This window comes from Amphiprion ocellaris, chromosome 15 (assembly GCF_022539595.1).
Source record: "Amphiprion ocellaris isolate individual 3 ecotype Okinawa chromosome 15, ASM2253959v1, whole genome shotgun sequence".
NCBI lineage: Eukaryota > Metazoa > Chordata > Actinopteri > Pomacentridae > Amphiprion > Amphiprion ocellaris.
This window is the reverse complement of record NC_072780.1, coordinates 28,125,516-28,149,651: the sequence shown is the minus strand read 5'-3', so window position 1 is coordinate 28,149,651 and position 24,136 is coordinate 28,125,516. Positions and strand designations below refer to the sequence as shown.

General features: G+C 39.4%; 1 protein-coding gene across 5 annotated transcripts; it reads right to left on the bottom strand.

Moving 5' to 3' along the window:
• Positions 1-555: 555 nt before the first annotated feature.
• Positions 556-22,650, bottom strand: rxrba (retinoid x receptor, beta a). 5 transcript variants are annotated; one of them, XM_023293753.3, is made up of 13 exons: positions 22,443-22,650; positions 21,486-21,634; positions 18,775-19,010; positions 17,939-18,092; positions 17,636-17,815; positions 15,751-15,771; positions 13,644-13,804; positions 13,358-13,487; positions 12,242-12,374; positions 9,647-9,682; positions 7,662-7,753; positions 7,387-7,492; positions 556-6,695 (listed from the first exon to the last, which is right to left on the bottom strand). In XM_023293753.3, the coding sequence occupies exons 2-13, from the start codon at positions 21,499-21,501 to the stop codon at positions 6,548-6,550; spliced, it is 1,413 nt and encodes a 470-aa protein (XP_023149521.1). In that variant the 5' UTR covers positions 21,502-21,634; positions 22,443-22,650; the 3' UTR covers positions 556-6,547. The 5 variants fall into 5 exon arrangements, with proteins under 5 accessions (XP_023149521.1, XP_023149522.1, XP_023149524.1 ...); XM_023293754.3 differs by lacking the exon at positions 22,443-22,650 and adding an exon at positions 22,199-22,336; XM_023293756.3 differs by lacking the exon at positions 9,647-9,682 and having other exon boundaries at positions 22,443-22,648.
• Positions 22,651-24,136: the final 1,486 nt, after the last annotated feature.

The window sequence follows — 24,136 nt, the reverse complement described above, 5'->3', positions numbered from 1 at the left end:
TGGCCAAAAAGATACCCACATTCCTATCTTTCTTAACATTTAAATGAGTGGCAGAAGGAATTACATGTAGAAAAAAGGCTCAAATCTTAGTTCTGCTGCTTTCTTATTGGCCGAGGTGCATAAAGTAGGCAGGGAGGCGATGCAGAGAAATTTCACCACCTGGTGTCTCTAATGGAGGGAGGAGAGAGAAGGTGGAGCAACAGTGATGATGGTTGTTGAACATTGGACAGGACAAAAGGTCAGTGCTCCCTCTAGAGGTTGAAAGAAGGGAGTGCAGTGCCAGTGGTCACCCAGGGCCCTGGGGTCCTGCTGGACTGAGGAGCAAATCACTTCTCCAGGACACAGTGGGAGCCCAGGTGGTTTGTTCCATAACATCCACAGTCAGCAGGTAGTTTACATGGAGCCTCAAGAAATAAGTGCAGCCTGGTCATTTTCAATCTACACAGTGTTTCAAAATGTGCAACTACTATAATATAAAGTTTTTTCCATTTATATCTTGCAATATTTGAAATTCTGTGAAGTTTTTTTTAAATAATAAATGAAAAACACTTCATGTACAGTATTAAAACCTTTACTCGGACATGATACAACAAACAGAAACAAGATTCAGAATTAATGACTGAAAAAATTATTCATTTTTTTTCTTCTTTCAATCCCCAAAGCACAGAATAGTCAATCGGCTCCACATGTATGATGGAGTAGGATACAAACAGGACAAAGAACAGACACAGGAGAAAGAGAGAAAAATTAAAAATAAGAGTGACAGATTCCATTCTGATTTTACAGTTCTTGTATTTGTTTAATACTTTGTAATAAACAAAAGATGAATAGCATAGTTGGAGAAGAGGGAGACGAGAAACAAGACAAAGAAACTGTGAAATTTTTTAAAGTGAAGAGTAAACAATTAAGGAAGATTCTAGATCTACTGGAAAATAGTTTTTTCTGTTTTTCTTCTCGGTCAATAACGGAACACCTGATCTGAGTTCTTCAAGTCCCTGCCCTTCTTTTCTCATCCAGTTATCTCTCTGACCAACCCTTCACAAACTATCCAACCTGTAACACCAGCAACCACCTCCTCCTTAAGAACAGCAAACATGTTCAGTTGACGCCTCCATTCGAGTCCATTCAGTGTAAGCAGGTCTTAGTGGGAGGTGTCTCCTAACCTGTGATTTCTAGTGGCCTTTCCACTGTGTCACTCCAACCACATTAGGACTCATAACACAGTTACCACTCGGTCACAAAAAGTATCCAACCAAATCCAACTGAAGAAGAGCAGGTCCAGGACTAGGCCAGGCAAGCCCTGTCAAATCATTCCTTATTTTCATGTCACTCATATGCATTTACCTGCACCTCAGAAACCAAAGCAGATGTCATCAGGCTGTGGGACCCTATAAAAAGCACCAATACACAGCTTGAGCACCCAGAGGGGTCTACACGCTGGTCTCCTTCGCTCTCCCGTGACCAGTCCTCCCCTCTTCACACGAGCTGTCATTCCATTCCTATTAGGGCCCCTCTTTAGTATGCATTACACAGGCCAAGGTTAGCGCACACTCTTTAGTGTGCTGCACAATAATCACAACATACATGACAGACGAGCACTGGGGACTGAGCGGCCCTGCATTTAAAACGGCCGCAAACAGCTTGGCAGTGATAAATAAACCAGTGAGGGTGGTGTTTTCAAGGCTGCATAGCACACACTGCGCCTCATTGATCACAACAGGATGGGCCTTGGCTCCAGGAGGCCTGTCAAAACGCTGCCCTGATGTCTAATCTGTACATGACGATCAATTCTTCAGTCATAGCCTGCGATCCAAAAAAGCAGATTCAATCAATCTCGTTATTTTCAAAAAAGCGAGTAATTTGAAAATGTAACAAAGAGGGCGACAACAATACTGCTACACAGTCAAAAGGTCACAGCATGCGTCTGCCTTGAGTGCACACGGTTGCAACGACAAAAATTTGTGGGAGGTGCGATTCCGTGGTCTCCCATGGTGACCACACATCGTCACAGCTCTGCCGTCAAGTAAAGTAAGCAAAGAGGGACACACGGCACTGAATCCCTTCTCTACAGCTCTCCAACACTTGTCTCATAGTAAGCTTCACATCCTTTTCAAACAGTCCAAGAATCATAGGTTTATTTTACAAGTCCATTCCAATGCAAAGCCCAGTAATTTTCAGCCCACTTGGGTGAGTGGATACGCTATGTTAGGTCTAAAGTAAAGCAGTGGAGACGGGGCAAAGTAACGGGAAGAAGGAGGCTGGGTTGCATTATTAATAAAGCATCAGCTCAACAAGCCAGTTAATCGCCCCTCTAGCCTGGCTCCTTTTCCTGCACCCTTTCAGTTTTTTGCTCAACTCATGTATTTAACAGCGCTCAGCAAGTCACAGCCAAAGCTTCAGTATCTGCCAGTCAAACGGTGCAGCTGCAGACTGATTCCATATGCATGTGCACAAAAACAGACACATATACCCTACAACAAGTGCTTAAAAAACTGAAATACCCAACCAGCTTTTGCTAAACAGTCAGTCTTATCAGCATAGCTTGAAGTGGCGTAGCAAAGAAAATCTGCGCTGATGTATCGCTTTTTTCACTGTATCCGTTTATCATCATCTAAATGCTAAGCTCATAGCAAAACGCAGAGAAATACAGAAATGGCACGACCTTAAATACAATGCCGTTATATGTAGGGATGGGAATGCTAAATGATTTCACTGCCAATTAATATGAACTTATGTAAAAGTCTAAGCTAAATTTACAAATGCCAGAAACAGAATGCATGACAACCGTTGAACCGTATTACAATATGAATATACAAGTTGCATATTTTGACTCTCAGAAGATTCATCAATAGAGATTGGTATCTGCTCAGTCAGCTGTGGGTGTGTCTAGTATTTAATGTGAACTAGTGATCCCTCCAGCACATGACTGACTGTATAATTATTCCCATGCCCAGTTATAAAGATGGTGCAGTAGCAGCAGGCTTAAACATTCAACAGAGGAAGCTCCAAAAACTTTAAGTCCTGCTGAGAAGGTTTCTCAAGTTATCAACCAACCAGAGATTATTCACACAAGCACACATCCTAAAATCAGCTTTTTCTGAGGGACTTCAGGACAAAAAGCTAATTTTGGGTTGCACTCACGACCTACTTCCACAGCCCAACTATCTTATGTCATCTGAATTGTAATCCAGATCATAGACCAGGAAGCCCAGAGGCTGAAGAACCACTCTCACTCAAGTCCCAAAACTCTTATTAGCTAATCTGCAGCAAACACAAGCCATTAAAGCACTGAGACTACACTACAGCAAATACAGTGCAAGAATTCTGGCAGATGTCGGTGCTTCTCACCTAAATCATAAGCTTGCAACCATCTACCTTTTCCAACAAAATGAGTCAGCAATGGTGCACAAGGGGCTGACTTTTCTCTCTAACAAGGAGACTGATGGACATCTGGAGACCACTTTTGTTGAGCTGGCCGTACGAATGCGAGGATGGAGGAAAACTCAAACACCAAACTCTGACGTTAGACCGATTGACTTCCATGTTAAACAAAGCACCTGTCTTACAGGTCAACTGCCTGCCTCTATGACCACGTCACATGGGGCAGGCCAAGGATCCTCTCTGAGAAGAGGTATTTGGACTATCTGCAGGGCAGGAAGCTCATTGCTTATTCTGGTCAAAGGAGCTGACAGACCCCAAAATCCAACAGCTACTTTCATTGCTTCCACCAACTTAACTGCTTTCTAAATTACAAAAGACTCTGGCTGTGTCTGGTAGAGTACAAAGTCTTACCAGCCACAGCCAAATGTACAAGCACTTAACTGGTATTCATTTTCCATAGCTGGGAGTCTGCAATAAAGGCAGAGGTCATAAAATAATGAGGGGAGAAAGGCTGTCTGATTTGTCTGTGTACTTGCATACTGTGTTTGCATTGATGTAAATGTGCAAATCTTAAACTAAAAGACCATATTAGTTATTTAGCACCTGGTAGAGGACAGCTGTACCTCCTCCCTGTAGAATGATACTGCAAAATATGTTTCTGATTTCTATTAAATGTGGTTTCTAACAAGAAGGCTAAGTATACCTCAGAATGTCAACACTCTTTTAAATACTTTGCTAACAAAAATGGTAGTAAAACTTTATGTGTACCCCAGTATTGCTCAACTTTGAGCATGTGTAGATGGTAAAATTCATAGTTTGCTTTGTCTCCTGATTATGTGGTAGCTGCATTTGACTTTTCACTGCAACGCTTAGATTCAGTTACTCAGAAATTTCAATCACAGTAAATGTCAAGTGCCATTGTCAACAAAATCCAGCCAATCAATTACCAAGAACAACAGGAAACATTGGCAGAAGTTGGTGCAAAAGCAGCAGTGAGGTGTGGTTTGGCCCTGGGCTCAAAAACAGTTTCATGGTAATGTCATTACATGGGAGGCAAGTCCAATGTTGCTTCAACAGCAAAAAAATAGAGCTTTAAAATTTGTTTGTTGGAGCCACATATTTTGCTTTCTCAAGTGTGAACAGGCCTTTGTTTCTGCATGACTCCTGTGTTTTTTTGTATTATTTACATCTACTGTACAAAAGTCGCAAGCACTGAGTCAATACAGACTGAATAAAGTTTCCAAAGCTGCAGGTAGTAAGTGTAGGATTTCCATTATGCAGCACTAATTAATTTCATTATTGCATTCCAGCAACTTGACACACGATCGCTTGTAACATGGGTGAATTGTTCAACAATCTACTCCACAACCAGTGATCCATCCATGAGCAGTGGGTGGTAAAAATATTGCAAATAGGCCAAATTTGAGGGTGGTTGACTTCCATGTGAAATACTGCAGGTCTTGCCAATGGCAGATTGTTTCATGTGGTCTTTACATTTCCCACTTCTGTTGCTATTATTCGTGTTGCACAAAATTTTAGCATTCAGACCGAGTACAGCAATGTCTCTCCAACTCCTCCAGTATGCTGTGCAAGGACACTGGGTAGAGGAGTCAAACGTCACTTATTTATTTACTTAAACCTCCCTGAACAGTAGGCTGCACAACTCAGATACAGGCTGTCCAATTGTACGCACAATTGTTCGGAGAGAACAAAAAATATTTTGCTCTTTCATGGCCAATAGAAGTTAATAAAAAGAAGATTTCTGGAGTAAAGAGCAACCATCAACAATAAGAGACTTTCAGCTGTGCTGGATGTTCGGCCAAACTAATAAAACTATTGCCAGCTAAACTGGCTATCACCTGTACAGGAAGTGACCAATTATTTTAGCACGTTCTATAACAAACCATCACATCTGATTGGACAATGATGCAATAATGAGAAAACCCTACACATAGTACCTTCAAGTTCATCTTCGGTGTCTGAGAACAGATGGTCATTTCTAGGAAACAGGAACATTTACACAGCTACAACTCACAAAAGTGCATAAATGACCACCAGAAAAGGGAGGATTTGGGGAAATAGGAGATAAGAGTGAAACAAATACTATTATTATTTTTTTTTGCATGAAGCTGTACTTCCCGTGAGCCTCAAGCTGTTTAAAATGCCAACCATCTGCCAAAGTAGAGAAAAGGATAAAATCAAAAATAAAAAAAATAAAAAAAAAATATTCAAGTCATTCTTCTTGTCTTACAAAGCCCGCTGTGCGCATCAGGGTGGGAGGGACTAAGCTTGTCTGTTCAACAAAGTGCTCCCAGCCCCCTTTTCCTGGGTTTCAATGCCTTGGAAAAAGCTCTCATTTCATGAGTACAGTACTTCAAAATAGAAACTCAAACAAGTTTCAGCATGAATATTCAAAAAGCATAAAACATTTCATGTTTATGAGATTGAATGAACTCATCGGGAGGGTGTTTGCCTGTCCGTTATAGGACACCTCCTGACAATAAAAAATGAATTTCTTTGATGGTGGACAGTTGATTGAAATGCTATGCACCTGATTTCAAGCTAAAATCATACATGAATAACTAACCGGCTAGTGATGGATATAAGATACAGAGGTGCAGCTAGCAGTAACTGTCAGTAACCCGAGTATAAACAGGGGAAATACACCAGTTACGCAGAAGCAAAAACCCACTGCGAGATAAAGATGTGAAAACTGAAAGCTAACTTAAAATTAAGACATTTACTGTATATGTGTGATAAAAGGGGATATATTCTTTGAGTCATAACCCCTGTGGTGGAAAACCAAGTATGGGAAAAGATGATGATGTATATTTTTCTGTGTGTGTATGTTTATGTTTGTGTGTGTGTGTGTGTGCTAGCATATTGTTCATGCCAAGTCATAATATGTGTGTATTAGTTACATTGCGTGTCAATCCATGTATGTAATTTCAAGAATCTGCATGTGTGTGTGTGTGAAGATAATTAGCCACAATGGGATATACGTTTTTTGTGTGTGTGTGCGTGTGTGTAAGTGAGATAGCTGGTATATAAAAACCAGCAGGTGCTGCAGTTAACTGAGGCCCAACAAGAGCCAGTGACCAACACTAGGGGTCGTGTTGGTAATCCTGGTGTGCACCGGATCCTGACTGGATCGAACCTGGCTCCTCTAGGTGAGCTGGTGTGGCGCCTCTAGCATCTCCATCAGGAAGGTGTCAATGGGCGTGTCACCAATCAGTTTAAAGAAGAACAGGTGCTCCAGGCACTTTAGACCAATGGAGCGCAGTGCTGGGAGCCTGAGGAGGAGCTTTGCAAACCTGGATGACGAGGGAAACATAACAAGAAGAACAGTGTGAGAAATCAGTCACCCAAGACTTTTTGATCTAATAATCACGTAAAATGAAATTCAGAGAATTACATACATTACACACTGTATATTTATTCACACAAATGGCTGAGAGCATTGTGGAAATGTAAATGTAATTGCAGTAGGCTATGAAATCATGTGGGTTTGGACACAGCATAAAACGCATTCCTAAACATACCACATGACAGTGGACAGCTCACAAAAGTTGCTAACAAATTATCTCTTAATTTAGTCTGCATGTTTTTCTTACCATGATACATGTACAGCTGTAATGTGTGCAAGTCACCAGTTTTGTTCCTAAAATACAAGCACTAGCACAGCAACAATTTTTCATACTTTTTGTAATTAGAAAATTCTACCAGTGTGCAACAGCAGCAGTTATGATCTATAATAGTATCCCAAAAACAAGTGCACTGTATTCAGAGAATATTGTCCAGTGTGTTGAGTGACCAATCATTAAGTTACAGTTCACAAAGGCACATCAAGGCTCTTAGCAGAATCTACTGCATCAGCTGTTCTGTGCTGCAGTAACTGTTAAAGCTGCTGAGTTGACTTTTATGAAACTGTGTGGACATGTTTCAGCAGCAGTGCCACCTGTCACAACCAACTCCTCACCTCTTGTTTGTGTGTTAAAGGCCTACCTGCCCTGCTGGTCGGGGTACTTCTGTTTGCAGTAAGCCTCGAGAGATGCGTACACCCTCTCTCTCAGGAGCTCCACCTCACTGGGGTTGGACAAACCCTTGGCATCTTCAGGAGAAAACAGAACATTTACAGTATCTCCACATGGGAATGAATCAAATTTCATTTCATTATTACCACTTCAAATTTTCATCAGTTTTCCAAACATTCATTCACCCCCTTTATTTTGGTGCCGCTGATACTTTAAAGATTATCAACATTCTACTTGACTGCCTACCTGGGTTGAATAGGATGATTGCTCGAAGGCAGCCCAGCTCTGTCTTGTCCATCTGCATGTCTCTCATCTTGCTCACGAGTTCTGTCAAAACCCTAAATAAGGAGAGGAGACACGCAGAGAAAAGTTCCATTTTGAAAAATCGGGATAATGCCAGATTATGGAAGACAGAAGAAGCATGGGAAGAAAATAAAGGAGGAAGAATAGCAGGAAAACATATAAATGAGAAAGACGGAAAGGAAGAAGTATAAGAACAGAGAGAGACCAGACTCCATAATCACACACAGTTATTTACGGTTACTTCTGAATATAATGATTTTATGCCTCAAATAATTAGGATGTGGCTGAATTCTGCAGAGAAAAAAAACAAACACAAAAAGCTGTGAAAACTGACCAGAGTAGCAAACTGCTGGTTCTTGCTGTGGTTGATTCTGCTTTGGTTTTTTTTCCCACCATTTAATAATGCTATATTTGCTTGTCTTTGATTTATAATTAGCCATGTTATTAAATGTGTAAAAGTCGTGAAAATGGCTGCCAAATGTAGAGGTCTGCCTGGCTGGAGAAAAAAAAAAAGTTAGTATTTTCTTGTTTTAGGCTTTCATTTGTCCTCAGCTGATGATTCCAAGGAAGTATGAGCATATGGCAGGGTTCAGGTGGTAAATACAGATTTTAATTTTACAAGCACTAACACACCATTATGTTATATTTGTTACTCACAGAAAAGAATAATGACACATTTTATACATTTATTGCCTTATTTAATATAATTCAAGGACTCAGAAATGGCTCATTTCAATGTCGGTAACTGGTTTAGTCCAAATGATCCTTTTCAAAAATGCCACTGTTTTCACACAAATTTCTATCAAGCTGTTTGACTTAAAATGTAAAATGGTGATGCAAGAATGACGAGAGGGCCACAGTAAGGGTGAATTTGTGTAACTGGATGCTCTTCTTTGTACTTTAGGCAACATCCACTCATCCGACACATCATCTGAAACTACTACAACAGGTGTTCATTTATAAAAAACACAAGCAACCAACAAAAACAAAAACCAAACATTGTAATAACAGACTAAATACCAAAGGTGTGTCTTATCAAGTTACAATCATTTCAATACATTTTATTCAAAGTTTTATTAGACACGTTGCACAACGACACACAAAGCAGTTGGTGTGAGCCATTTAGTGTGTCAAGAACAAGACTTGAGTGAAAGTAGAGATGAATGCAAGCCAGGGAGAGGGGGGTGAAAGAAGCGATGACCATCAGGGACTGCTTATTTGCTACTTCATCATCCCTGATCAGAAATCGACATCTGTTCTTAATTATGGGGATTTTAAACAAACACCGCCCAAGCCCACAGTAAAGTCCACTGCCAAATCAAGATTTGGTTTATAAACACCAGCACACTGGACAAGTGTTTTATTCATATTTAGTTGAGAAAGTGGAGGAAAGTAGGAGTGAGTCTGGTACACACCCAGAGAGCAGGTCATTACTGTTATAAAATGGGTATTTCCCATCACACAGGGAGCATTATTGCTGAGGGTCAACACCACCACCAAAAGGATCAACAGTAAATCAGGGATCTTTTGTCACACAGTGGCATCTTATCACTGGTGGCTTGGAAAGCTAGCTTCACAAAGCCTGTCCACACATTATGTTTTGCTCATCACGGTTTGACAAGTCCCAATAAGCACTTCATTTGGTCAGAAAAGGCAGAAGATTCCGCAGGCGATTGGATGCAGTCAAAGCTATAAACAAAACACGGTTTCAAACCACACCCGCAAAGTTCAACGACTGAGCGGGCCAAACAGTTCTCTGTGAATGTCGTTCTGTCCTATATGTTGTAGCGGGAACCTCGTTGGCTGTTGCAAAGCTGCAGAAAAAGCCTAAAAGCATCAACCTTTTAGTTGTCGCCGTTGTGTTTTTTTCCCAGGTTGACTCAAAGAGGAGGGGTTTAAGAAAAGTGTTTGTGTAGTGGCGTAATTACCTGTCAAATATGGCCCCAACCTCGGCATTGTGCGCCCTGCGTATTCAATCACAGTGTGTTATTACAATGTCATTACACAGTTACATTGTTATTACAGTATTATGTCTGAGCCCTTCAGCTGTACAGATCATCCATGCTTACACAGGCTTTAATATGGTTAAAATATGTAGTTTTATAATCTACTTTATGCTACATTTAAAGTTCTTGTAAAATAGAATCCGCAAATTTTTCATGTCTGGACTTCAGGTTTGCTTTATCTTGCATCTTCACCCAAACACTATTATTGTTACTACACTGGTACATATGTCTAGATGGACCTCTGATAAACATTTAATCAGATTTATGACATCATAAACTGTACGCTTTCATAAGGCAGCACTATATTCACAATGTATTAAAATAAGCAGAAAGGAGGTTATGATAAATCTTATAAGCCAAATGCATGACAGCAGGAAACCATTAGTGCACAAGAAACTGTTTCTAAGAGGAAAAAGCAAAACCCCTCAATTTTAATAGATGTTCCTAGATAAATATTTATACATCATGAAAAGTAAATTCAGTAAATTTCACTGAACTGTGGCTATCGAGTGAGAAACAGAGGTTTAAAGTGCAAAGTACAACATTAAAGACAAGAAATAAACAACATACAAAAAAAAAGGTGTGTCTATTTTTCCTCTGTTTGCCCGTTACAAGTTGCTATACTTCCTGTGGATATTTAAAAGTCAGCGACATTCTGCAGTCTGTAAAGTATTTCCTGAAAATATGCATTCTTGTTTTTGTCAGTTTGTCAAAAGTGGTTATATTGTTTTGCTATGTTCAGTGGTTTTATTAAAGCTTGTTGCGTTTTGCACTTCATGGCCTATAAAGTAAGAAGTCAAACAAATGGCAGTCTGATACTTTATTATCCTTATATTAGATTCATTATCCTCCATATAAAATAAGGTTCAGTAGCTTTGAACAGATGCTGAGGCCAAGCTGAAACAGAAGCCTGCTGCTAGAAGAGAGCGATGCTATGAGAAGATTATCAGAGGAAGACGCCACGAGCCCAGTAAGCTTGCTTTAACCCTGACTTGATTGGTAGGCAACATTAGCCCTTTATAACAATGCAATTACTGTGTAATTAACAGTGAATTAACACGTTGTGATGTAGAGGCTTTATATGAAATTAATTGATATCTGTAGTATGTGTTTAATCAAGGTAAGAGATAATGTAATGTAAAACACCCATAGCAGCTGAAATATTTCAAAACCTGTCAGTGGAGTATGGCCCTGAACAAAGAAATAACATCCCATTATGACATAAACCAACATTCACTACAACCCAAGTATCACAGTTAAAATATCAAAATGAAAAAACTATTAACTTGAAACAAAAAACAACAAAACAAAACTCTTTATTGGTCTCTAGCAACAAATTAAAAACTGTAAAGTCTGCGGTAATAACTGATGGTTGATGCATTATTGCTGAAGGCTAGAGAGGCCATGACTGTATGCTTTTATGTTTTGTGTTCTACTGATCATTTAATAGATATTTTGAGACTGTTTTACAAAGAGTTATAAATGATTCTGCACTGGCAGTGTACCTGTGTTCAGCAATCATAGAGTGGTTTATAACACTTCTCTACAATTATTTATTGTGCCTTAGACCTTAGACAGATATAAAAAACTGGAAGTTATTGCCTCAGTCTAATAATTACAGATGACTACCCACAACTGGCATGCTTAGATGTAACAATTAATGAAACTTCAACTATTTTTCAATACAAAAACAAAGGTTCTTAGGTCAATATGAGATAATGAAACAAGAATGAAAAACATACGATGGCCTCTACAACATTCTGCACAATAATGGGATGTAAATTTATACATAAACACATTTAATTTAATTCATTACATTTATTTCTAATTCAAGTATTTTAAAGGGACATCCACATGTTAGTATTGTACATTTATCAGCCATTATCACATTATCAAGTGCTCCTATGGGTGCTACGCCACTGAGTGTGTGTGGGTACGCATGCATCTCTATGGGTAAGCATTAGTCCCCAGCCTCCCTGGCATGCAGCGTCATCCTAAAGGCAGCACTAAAAAAGCAAAGTCTCTTAGCCAGTCACAGCCAATGCAGAACACAGCAGCTGCAGCCAACCAAAGGTGAAGACACTGAATACTGACTTTAGGTTATAAAAACACAGTGAGTGTGAAACCATCAGAGACATTCAAATTTATGCGGATAAATGAAAGCAAAAAGTGTTCTCACGTTCTTCATTGGGCGTTCAGGACTGAATTTACCAGGAAAATTCAGAAGGAGATTGTTGATTTTATTTGGCTTTTCGGGGTCAGTTTATTTAACAATTTGTGATCCCGATACTGTGTAGAAGTGGATCCTAAGCAGTTTGTACTTCAAAACAAAGCAAAATGTCTCTAAAAAAGCACTTCAAGAACAGGATGCTAAACCCTCGAGTAAACACAATGTTTTATTGCTGCATATCCTCTCCAACTGGATCACCCACTCAAACTCTTGAATGGTGGAAAATCACAAGTGTTGTATGAATTTTAGTGTTATACTGTTTGTGTGGGCACATATCTGAGTATTACCTGTCAAAGATTGCTCCAACACCTGCACTGTGGGCACTATTCCTGTGGACATGCAGACCCGTGGCCAGTAAAATCCCATCCTTCACAGAGATGGAGCGATGGGAGAACGATGCAATCAGGAGTTCATTCCAGCCTGTTGAAAAGTTAGAACCTCAGCACCTTTAACGAATCAAAATGTCAACATATTCCACACATATGCTGTGTTTATTTCAGGTTTACTAATGTTATTGGTCAAATTTAACTAATTAATTACATTTGATGATTGTTTACCCTAATTGGGATGTATTATTAAGATGTATGGCTAAAGTTAATAACGTTACATGAACTACATTTACTGATCAAACATTCTTTAACATTTCAAATATCATAACACAGGACTTTTTAAAAAAACAAGAAAAAATACATATTCAAAATTGTAGATCACAATATTTAGTTTGACCTGAAAGATGAGGGATTTACACCACAGTTCCTGATTATATCAATATAAAAATGGATGGTAGCAACAAGTGGGTTTCCCCTGTACAAGATACAACTGGATATGATTGCAATTAAATAGCCTTGGAAACACATTATGAGTTTATCTTGATGAATGTGTGAGACAGAAATGTATATAAAGCTACAGTTTTGGTGGTGTAAATGGTTTTATTATAATTATTGTTTAGTATTTAACGCCTCACTGTCTGCTTTGTCCACGCTTCTTTACATACATTACAGAAACCAAATGTTGTTTTCAGAGTTGTATGATGCAATGACAGGCAAATATGACAGGACTGCAGAAAACACTAAAAGTGTCTGGACTGAACATATTCTGATGTAGCATTGACAGGCCTTATTCACAACTTACAACTGGTTTATTTTAATGCTGTGCAAGTTCATCCTTTGAAGTCACTGTGAAGACGTAACACAGAAAAATATCCATTGTTTTTTCTGCATTAAAAACATGGCTAGGATTTTATTCTTGCATTAGCTGACAATAGACAACATTTACATGATGCAAAGAGGGTGCAACGTCAGAACGTGAAACGAACTTGTAACCATAATGAAGAATTGGACAACAAAACCTATCTGCAGAATCTCAAGTGATTCATTGAACCTTTTCACGTCAGATCGACTCACCTGCACGTAGCAGGATGACCTGGTCGTCCAGTGGCAGCTCAGAGAAGTGAGGGATCCTCTTGGCCCACTCCACCAGGGTGAAGAGCTGCTTGTCTGCTGCCTGACAGATGTTGGTGACAGGATCGTTGGGCTGAAATAAGCAGATTGAGTATTGTTTATAAGGATTTCACCACCACTTTACCATATTATTCATACCTGCGTCTGCAAATTAATTGGGTAATACTTTAAGCATAACACCTCTAAAGAACACAGCTTGTGGTTAGTTTCTACCACCCAGACTACTCACTGAGCTGCCGCCTGAAGTTCCATCTGCATGAAGCTCTGTCTTCTGCTCTACAGCCATCTCTGCTTCCAAAATCTTCTCTACTGGCATCTCCTCGTTCACTGCACTCGTCGACTCCACCTCACCTTCCCGATCCTTGTTCCTCTGCCGCTCCTCTTGGACAGCTGCAGGACGAGGGATTAGAGAGTGAAGAGTCGAACACCGGGGAAAACAATAAAGGACAAGAAAGAGGAGGAAGGGGAAAAAGACAAAGAAGAGCAGAGAGCAAAAAAAAAATATGGGTGATTAGAATGGGTGAATGGATGTCAATATGACAGTACAGAGAATCAGGTAAATTGCAAGAGCAAATGAATGGATAAGGAAGCAAAAGGTAGGCAGGTAAGGGTGGAGAACAGCAGGATGAATAGGAAAGATGGGCCAACACACAACAGATTAGATAACATGAGAGAAACAGAATTGAAAAATAACAATGAATATGTGGACAATGCAGATGAGAATGAAGGATTGGTGCAAAAAGAGGTGTGTATGCAAAAAAAAGGCAAAAAGAATGAGGAAAGATAAAAGAGTGGGATTAAAAATAATGAAAAAAATACAAAAAAAAATGTGGGACAGAAAAGAGACATACGTGTGCAGTTCATGATTAAACAAAAGTGGCTTGTGTTGTCTTTCATACTTCTTTCAGACAGAAATAAACCATACAAAGCATAATAAGCATCAATTATTACCATTAATAACTAACATTTTTGAAAGTACATTCAAAAAGAAATTTCAATCAAATGTAATACTGCTTTTGCTAAAGCGGATTTTTTTAAAGATTTAATTTTGTCAAGAAAACAGAGCAGTTTGCAGTAACAAGGTGTCTCATGATTTCTTATCAGGATTAAAGAAACTGGGTTTCATTTGTGAGAAAGTCCAAGAACTTAAGTGACTTCAGAAAGCAATTAAGTGAAGGCAATGAATACAACTCCATGTAATCATGCTGCATTTTCCCTTTTCTTGAGGTTAATATGAAGCTGTCATGTGACCAAATATAGAGCATTTTATTCCCTTTAGATGCAATGTGTAGGAATTCTATTACATAGTAAACCATTCTGACGAACCAAAAGTGGACAAATTGAACAAAGTCATGAAAATAATATTTTGTGGCAAATTATTTGAAATCCAAAGTTCCAACAGTCTTCGCAGTCAAACCACTACCAATAGACATCAGCAGATACAGCACGAGGTGAAAGGCGAGAACATCCCACCATTGGGCTTCACAAACTGGGCTGCTGTTTGCAAATGTCAACAGTCTCATCAAATTTACTCGATTAAAGAAATTTTGGTTTTTACCTGAATGGCAACAAACAGAATCTGAGGTGGTGCAGCTATGTGAATGATATCATTACTTAATGTACATATAATTCAAATACCAAACTTTTTTGAATTGGGCCTTGAAATCCAGATGTACAAATAATCGATATGAAGCCTCTGTCAATGATTTTTTTAAAAAAATTTGTTTAATTATCATGTAATTCATGATAACTGAAGGTAGAATGCTACTATGTGCACTCAATATCAAGCTAAGTGAGTTTTGAAAGAAAGTTGGTCACTGCCTGTAACTGATGGTGAAAAAAATGTGTCAGTGCCCACTAATTTTGGAAAGTGGTTTTGTAAAAGAAAAGCTGACACTTTCAATGTCAAGATTGTGTTGAAAAGAAATTGGCTGTCAGAAATTCAATTACCAGCTATTGTTGCTGCACTAAAGCATCAAAGAATTCCTGAAAATGGAAATTTCTGCTTCTGAACAGACGTGGAGCAGCTCTGTGGATGACTGTAGTAACTGTGGCAGCGCCCAGATGGGAATAAACAATAAGTAACTTTTAAATGAAGTAGGGTGATGATTAAAAGGAGTGTGCACACTCAGTAAACTTTCCCTGCATCCATAAAGGTTAAAAACACATGGGGAAGTAATTCAATGCTGGCACCGGTCCACCTCTGAGCACTGGCAAGAAGTTATGGAAACACATTTTAAACTAGCTCCTTCTAATTGACATGCAATGCCATATCTCTCTGCTTCTTGTGCACTCATACAGACACAGACACACCCCTCCCTCCCTCTTCTCCTTACATCTGTCGTTCATCTTGGCCACTACAGAAGGAGGGAGGGGGAGAGAGAGAACGAGAGGAAACAAAAAGAGGAAGAGAGGGGGAAAGGGGTTAGTGTTTACAAGGCTTACCCACCCCCATCTCCCTCTCCATCACTCTTTACTCGTTCTTTCTCTCCTCTACTGTACAAATATTCTCAGACATGGCATATGTAACACTGCTGCTTTGTACTATTCAGACAGGGATGACTTAAGGGCTCTATTAAGACATTCCGGGACATATACATCTAATATGTGGCCTTTAACACGCAAGACTTTAAAGGGGGCATCATATTTGTTCATGTAAAGATCTTTACAGTCCTGTTACCCCAGGCAGTGGAATAATTGGTGAAAAGTGAGAGCAAGTCTGATCTCAGTGTCAAACCAATTTCCTGCCATTTTTGCACAAAATTCAAAACCATTCCTCTCTGCAGTGAAACCTGTGGCTTCTAAATGACATCTGGGCTTCTGAAAAACTACTTCCCAAGCAGTCGTGATTGGTGTTTCAAACTCTGTGTAAAAACATACTCTGTGAATGGGCTGTAATTTTTGTGCATGCCTATCCAATTGCATTCTTTTAGACTTCTGCAGAGTGAAAAGTAAACAGAAACTCATTAAATCAGATCTAGTAAGATTGTCATCATGACTTTTACAGAAGTGACCTGGGTGCTTATTCTGACACGAGACCGAAATGTTAAATTACTACCAGATTAAGGGAAAGGGTTGCATGTCTGAAAGGGGCTTTGCTTAAACTTTCTTGGTTAAAATGCACAAGAAAAATATCCCAAATTACAACTATACTTGCCTGCTGAGGCATTTAATACTATCTATAGATAAGGTATAATGAATCTCTTAAATAAACAGATGGAGTTGAATAGTTTGGTTGAGGATTTACAGGTTGAACCTTTGCAGATTACGGCTAAACTACCTGCAGCTGGCTTAAAGCACCCTCCATCTTTAACCTAATACTCCATGACTACTGAGATCATTATAATAACGCTGTCCACACATCTCGTCTACTTATTTAATATTTAGTTATGATTAATCTATGGTAAACTTTATACTATAACATACAAGTGAATTCAGTCTCAGCCTAGTAACATGGCATAAGAAAGCACAGTGCACAATACAGTTAGCTCTTACTTACAGTGCTCAACTCTAAGAGACTTAGCAGAAGATTATCTCAGATGGACTGGCTTAAAATGGATCTAACGTGATTTTCTGTGTTAAGACACTTGTACAATGCAGGATACAGATCAGACCTCATTATTAATATAAAGCGCTCAGAGCATGACGTGAATAAAATTAGCTATATGAGATCATTGGCACTGTCACTTATGATATCCTACGGCATTCTCAAGTGTTTACCTAAAGCCACGCCTGGAGTTTGATATTTCATTTTAAACACGACAGGAAAGACTTTAACAGTGGAATTACAATGTGCAATAAAGATGTCTGGTATAGATCAACAGCAAGCACTGCTTAAGGGCAGCGAATACCTTTTAGGTACTAAAAATAGATGGTGTGCACTGGATTTTCAAAAGGGCGTGAAAGAGTCTTTGAAAAGGGAGATACTTAATGAGCTGAACTCTGAAATGCTGACTTTTAACAAAGCAGCTCCTGACCTGGTAAACAATTAGTGTATTTGTAGGTGTAAAGGGAAGTGACGTTTTTGAAAGTAGCTTACAAATAAGGTGACACTTTCAAACCAAATTTTTGTAGTATTATGTGTGTGACAATGCACCACTTTTTGTATTTAATCCTAAAATCGCTTGCATGAAAAGGAGTCACGGGAGGCTTAATTATTATAGGAAAAACAGAAAGGGTTGAGAACAGGCTGTCTACAGGGACTGTTTCCTGCTTGCTCACCTTCTCTCTTCATGCCCATCGCCAGGCACTTCTGGTAGCGGCAGTACTGGCAGCGATTCCTCTGTCTCTTGTCCACCATACAGTCTTTATTGTCCCGACAGGTGTAGGTCAGGTCTTTGCGCACTGTTCGCTTGAAGAAACCTTTGCAGCCCTCACAGCTGTAGACACCATAGTGCTTCCCTGCAGGAAAGCAAAGAGCCAAAGCATTCAGAATTACAGCATCTCTGGGACCAGCTTTTTAACTTGTTTACCAAATTCAAAGACAACACACAGGAAGTAGCTCCAGGGAAGGTGTCTACTCACCAGAGGATCTATCTCCACAGATGGAACAAAGACGTTTCTGGGAAAGCATCGGCCCTGGGCTGTGAGATGACAACTGCTTCAAGCCCAGTGGAGGTTTCACATCGTCAGAGCTGCTCACTGCATGGAGTCCTGACATGGACACTGTCGAGTTGATCTGAAAAAAGGACAGAAGAGAAACTGAACACAAAAGTTCTTGGTCAACATCAACACCAAGAACATACACTAAACATAAGCTCGCAGTGAGGATCAGTCATTGACTCCTTTGTTTTTATAGTTTTTCTGGTTCTTCAATGGCTCTAAATTTCTCCTTTCTTCTTATATCCATTTCAAACGAACCAGGGAAAAAAGAGCAGACAAAGTTTTAAACAACTGATGCTTCAAGTGAACTGGTATGTAAATATCAGGAAAAACAGATGGGAGAAAGTTTCTTTATCTTATCCTTTAATGCTTTAATGTTCAGCATAGAAACATGATTTTGAAGAAGTTAGATTAGCTGTCACTTTGGTTGTAGCAAGCAGTAGCTAAACTTTAAAATGGAATGTGTTTGTATCTTTAGAAATTGCTTCTTTAACATCTTTTGACTGATCATTATGCTTAATTTCTTCTATGCAGAGCATCTAAAAAATGTTTATTTATTTTAATATCTCCCTGTAAGAATCGGAATGGACATTTCTAGGTGTACAGGAGTTGTATATATTCACCAACATTAAAATATATTTTATATACATATAAAAAAAATAAAGTTTTTATTCAACCTAAACCCTACACAGTGACAGGGGCTTCAAAAAGTACAAAAACATGGAAAATAAAGCAAAATGTGACCTGCGTTGAATTACCTGGGGGCTGCTAATTGGGCCGTAACCCACTGATGGTGTGCCTGGTAGGCAAGGCGAGCCCAGCGAAGAGCTGATAACGGAAAAGGGAGAGCCGATGCTACTGATGGGGCTGTTGACTCCGGTGGTGGTGATGGGAGGCAGGGAGGTCATAGACGCCGCAGCTGAGGGAACCAGCGGAGGCGAGCGTTGGCCCGATGGAGGGGACGACACAGACGAACTGTCTGGACTGCGAGAATCTGACAGAGACGACCAGAGGGACAGTATCAGAATAGCATGATGTAATAATAATGTGGTGTAAAAAACTAAACTTACTAATAGATGGGTTTTCTGAGTGATGACATAAGTGACAGAAGAAAACTAACTGGAATAATTGAGAGCTTATAAGAAGACCAATATGTGGAGTTGTTTTGTGCCAAAAACTGAATAAATCACAAAACTAATGGGTGGAAAATGTTTCTTATCCCAAGAACTACACCCCCAGTTGGCTTAGAGCGTAAAAGTACAACAAACTGGTGAAAGCCTGGATTTTATGAAGGCTGCGAGTGATTTTACACTGAAACTGTTGGAATAAACCCCTGTTTGAAGAGCAGCTCACACTATTTGTGTTTAAATCCCTTTAATACTGCTAAAAGTTGTCAGATTGTCTATTCAAAGCACATTACAGTTTCAGTATAGGACTTGGCAACAACTGATGAGAGGAAGGCTCAGTTTTTGCAGAAATGTAACACATCTGTTGTACAAGATTGTGAGGTATCTTCTGAGGAAGGACAAGGGTTTTCATCTATGCTAATATTATCACAATAACCAGAATGAGTGAGTCTTAACTTGTGCAGCCATCAAGCAGTATAGGAAGCTGATACATATGCCGACATACTTTTAACGTGTGTTGTCTGTTGACACAGAAAATTTCTAACTCGCTGTTGGAGCTACTTTTGTGCATAGTCTCATTTAGCATTTTCGTTGCTATGAACTGGTGTATAATATATTAAAAACACCTCAGAACAGCTTAATTTTTAAATGTGGAAACTGTTCATACATGACACTGTGGCAGCTTCTTTTGTACCTCTCTGTTGTGCTTTAATCCTTGATAGTTTAAAAACATCCCTTGTAACCCATCAGCAGAGATGATACTAGTGTTGTTTGAATGAAAGCAGTTCAGTATTTTCTTTTGCAGTAGGTGGCATATGAATTTAATACTGGTTGTAAAAATAACTATATTCCATCACGAGAAACTACTTATCTTCAGGTCCATCCAGAACCATGGAGTCTATTTCCAGTGGGGTCAATCACATGTTTCAGATTTGCACTAATTTAATGCATTTTAGACAAAAACAAGATAAATGTCACCCTAGCAGATAAACACTAACAACTTAACAATGGAGAACTGTTCTTATTCTAACCTGTACTGAAGTAAAGGACAAGAATTTGCTAAAAATTCTCAATGCACAAAGGGATTTACTGTTGCCATTAAAATTTGCTTTAGCACTGAATTTGTTGATAAACTAAACTATACTGGAAACTAAATTTAATTCCAGCTCAGCAGTTATATCCTTGGGATTTATCACTGTTTTTCATCAAGCAGCTGAGGTGACTATTTCCTTACCTTGGAAATGCATTTGTTCTATCTGACTGGCATGCACTTAAAGAGGGAAATTTATTTCATTTTTCTCAAAGACATTTCTTTGATTGTGTAATCTGAATGTGGTATTTTTGGTCCTTTTTTGGTCAGACTTATTGAAACCTGTAATGACAAGCTTTAACTCAATGCTTGTAGATTAAAAAATGTACTATTCTCCCTTACCGTTCCTAAAATCTGACAATTTTTTTCTGCAGCTGGCTGTGCTGCATTCTCAGTGCTTTACATTGTGCATTTGATTGTCATCTGATCTATTTGTCTCCGAAACAAATCAGCCAATCATGCAGTCACAAATCATCGACTGCAGGTCATGAGGAACACTGCTCACAAGACAAGTACTTCTTCCTTACAAGTGTACATCAGTTTCTGACGTCAATAAAGTTAAGTAAAGCACCAGCACTGGATTGCCATTATGTGCATGGTGCAGGAACAGAGGTTCAAAGTGCTGATACTAAGGGGTTTTGGATAAAGGTTAATAAACACCAGGAACAAAGAGTGACTATATGCCTTTTATCGACCATAGCAGCACCTTAGTAGCAACCATAATTAAGACAGAGACACTATTTCAAAGATGCTGCATTAAATTTAAAATAAAGGTTTTGCTCATCTTTGCATATATTTTTTTTAAGAATTTGCAGAATTTGGGTTTTTTACAATGCACTGTTTTCCTGTTGAAAAAAGACACTGCTCAGGCAAATGGGAAATATACATGCAAATAATAAAAATCATATTAAAACCCACTTTGGTTTGGAGGAATGGTGGGAGGAAAATGTGGACAACTGACCTCAACTGACTTATTTCAATGACTATGATCTGGAGGAATAAGGACAACAGTGGCAGCTGTAACGTGTTTAAAAGAGCTTCAGTCTGTCGTTCAGCAAGTCTTGGACGGGTTTGTGTTTCAGCATAACTCATATCTCTCTTAACCCTGTCATTTCAACAAAACTGGAAGCATATTTTGTAAATCTGTAGTTTTTCTATTCTCACATTAGTTTCCAGATGCAGTGTTTTCGAGACAATCATGTCGTTGCATTGCTGATTGACAAATCTGTGCCGATTTAGTTTTTTTACTCACCTCTACTGTCTCCCATGATGGTGGCTGGGGCACAGGGGCTGGCTGGCAGCTATAAGCTGACGTGCTTCGGTCTCTAACAGCCCGCTCTCAAACTCTAGACCGCGGACTGAGGCCCGGGCCGGAGTTGTTTAGGGAAACCAAAAACGGGTCTGAAATTCCAGCACAAGAAACAGCACCGTGTAAGATAACGGTGAGGCACAGAAAGCGCGTTTAGTCACGAAAATGCGAAACAACACGAACAGTTGTCAGTCCTTTGCAATGTTATAAATTATCGGTCTGCTTGTCAGTCGAAATATTTGTGCATTTGATGCATTTTTTTTGACATTTTATGTAACGTTACAGCAGGACGTTGCAAAGCAGCCAGCTGCTCAGCTGATGCCAGGATTGTCTTGTCCTGGTACAATACAGGACGAAGACACGTTGTTACTTTACAAACAGCATACTAGTACCAAACACTGACTGCGTTATTTTAGTTGAGCGTAGTGAATAAAATGTCCTACGCCATTATATAGTGGAAACAGCCCAGACAGATGGCAGCAAACGACCGTTCCTGAGGCTAGCTAATGTTAGCCGTCACATAGCTCGTAAACTAACCTAGCTAACTTAAAATGCCTGTCTATCGTGAAGCTAAGTGGCTTGTATTCGGCGTGTAAAACAAACTATAATTACATATCTCCGCACAGCGTTTAAAGCTAACAAGTCTTTAATGTTACCTTTCGTGTAAATCATGCTAAATCTGGGTCAAGCTGGCAAAACAAGCTAAGCGCTACGGCTAACTACGCTTAGCCACCTAAGTTAGCTAGCAAGCTAGTTAGCCCGACTGCATCGGAGGAGAGCTGGAGAACGAGAACAAACCAGTCTGTTACTGCCTGTTCCGCCTCTATCTCCCGCTACTGTTCGCGGACTAGCTACGCGATGCAAAGAGACATTTCGTGCAAGTAAATGTGAATTACTGACGGTTTAGCGGCACAGCTTCTTCGCATGAAAAGATGTGGCGACTAGGCCCCGTGTGTGTCTGTCTCTCCCCCCACTTTGCCTCGTAGTCAACCCTCCCTCCCCCTGCAAGGATGAAAACATGATGATGGTGGAGGATTTGGCTTAGCGCTCTCTTCCAGTCGAACATTGGCCCCGAATCACTGCAGACGCGCTGCAGCGTGTCTCCCGGAGGCAGGAGACGGGTTGTGTGGTCATGTTGTGCCTCACATGTCACTCGGAGAGGGAGACGCATCCAGTGCAGGAGGTCAGAAGGTCAAGACAAGTTCAGCTCAGTGTGTCAGTTGCTTTAAAGGTTATTGACGGACACCGATGGAGCTGCAGCACTGGAGAACAAATCGGTGCGATCAATCCTGCTCTTAATTTGCATCCTGCTACCTCAGACCATGCACATATTTATTGTTACTGCAGGACTGGCAGACATGTAGCTACAGTACAGATGGATGTCAGGAGGAAGCATGTAAGGCAGGAGTGTCAAATTCATTTTAGTTCAGGGGCCACATACAGCCCAATTTGATCTCAAGTGGGCCAGTCCAGTAAAATCATAGCATAATAACAGTAGTCATAAAACAGTACACTCTGAAAATGTTCACATTTAATGAAATACCTTTACAAAACATTATACAACCTGAAATGTCTCTAGAAAAATAAGTGCAATTTCAACAGTCTTATGCCTCAGTTTATCATTTGTGCATTACAACTTAGAGATCACAGAGTATCTACAAAGGCACAAAACATTCAGTCACAGGTATCTGGAACTGAACAATATAGTATTTTACTTTATGATCAAAACAGCTTGTTAAGATGTAGAAATTATTCTAAATTTACATTCATTTACACATATGCATGGTAATCCTGACCACCTGAACTGACACACCATACAAACTAAAGTGGGAACTATTAAGGAAGAAGGTTAAGTTGTCCCCCTGCCTTGTAAATGTATTAAAATTATATATATAAAAAATAAAATATATAAAAGTTGGGGCAACACATGAACAATAGAGTTCTACCACATCAAACACCTGACATTAAATTGCACAACATTCAATGTCTTTAAACATTCCCACAGTAAGTATTTATTTTCACAGAATTTTATTCTTCAAAATGAAAAGTGTCTGAAGCAGCATTTTTACATAAAGTAGGTTTAATCACTGTTTAATTTGCTCCTGAAATTTGCCATCTTTTTTACACTTTGCAAAGTCATCCTGCTGGCTGGACTGGAGCCTCGGACAGGCCGGTTTTGGCCCACGGGCCATATGTTTGACACCGTTGATGTAAGGGATCCCTCATAAATGCAAAGGTAAGAGCCTCATTAGCTCTGAGGTAACATCGAGCAAAAGCCACATATAGAAAAATATGATGGATCTGCAACTTAAGTATCATGTTTGCTCACATTTACCTTCAGTTTACTGTAAACATAGATGCACAGTGTTTAGTCTCATATCCAGCTTAAATCAGCATGACATGTTTTTTAAATTTATGATATGGTAGCTCAAGAAATTCCTGTGCCAGACATTGCTCAGGAAAAAACAAAAATGAGAAAGTAACATGAAAATGAAGTGGTAAAAAGTGCAAAACATTAGAAAAAATAAAAGTAAGTAAGCTAAAATAAAATTGAAGAATAGAAAAACAAGTAGTAATACTGTCAATGATACTGA

What these genes read in the sequence shown, in the direction of transcription:
- rxrba (XM_023293753.3), bottom strand. An exon ending in GCCCAATTAGCAGCCCCCAG is followed by an intron (nt 18,093 to 18,774) that starts GTAATTCAACGC and finishes TCCTTTTTTCAG; the next exon opens with ATCAACTCGACAGTGTCCAT. An exon ending in TACCCCGACCAGCAGGGCAG is followed by an intron (nt 6,696 to 7,386) that starts GTAGGCCTTTAA and finishes CTCGTCATCCAG; the next exon opens with GTTTGCAAAGCTCCTCCTCA.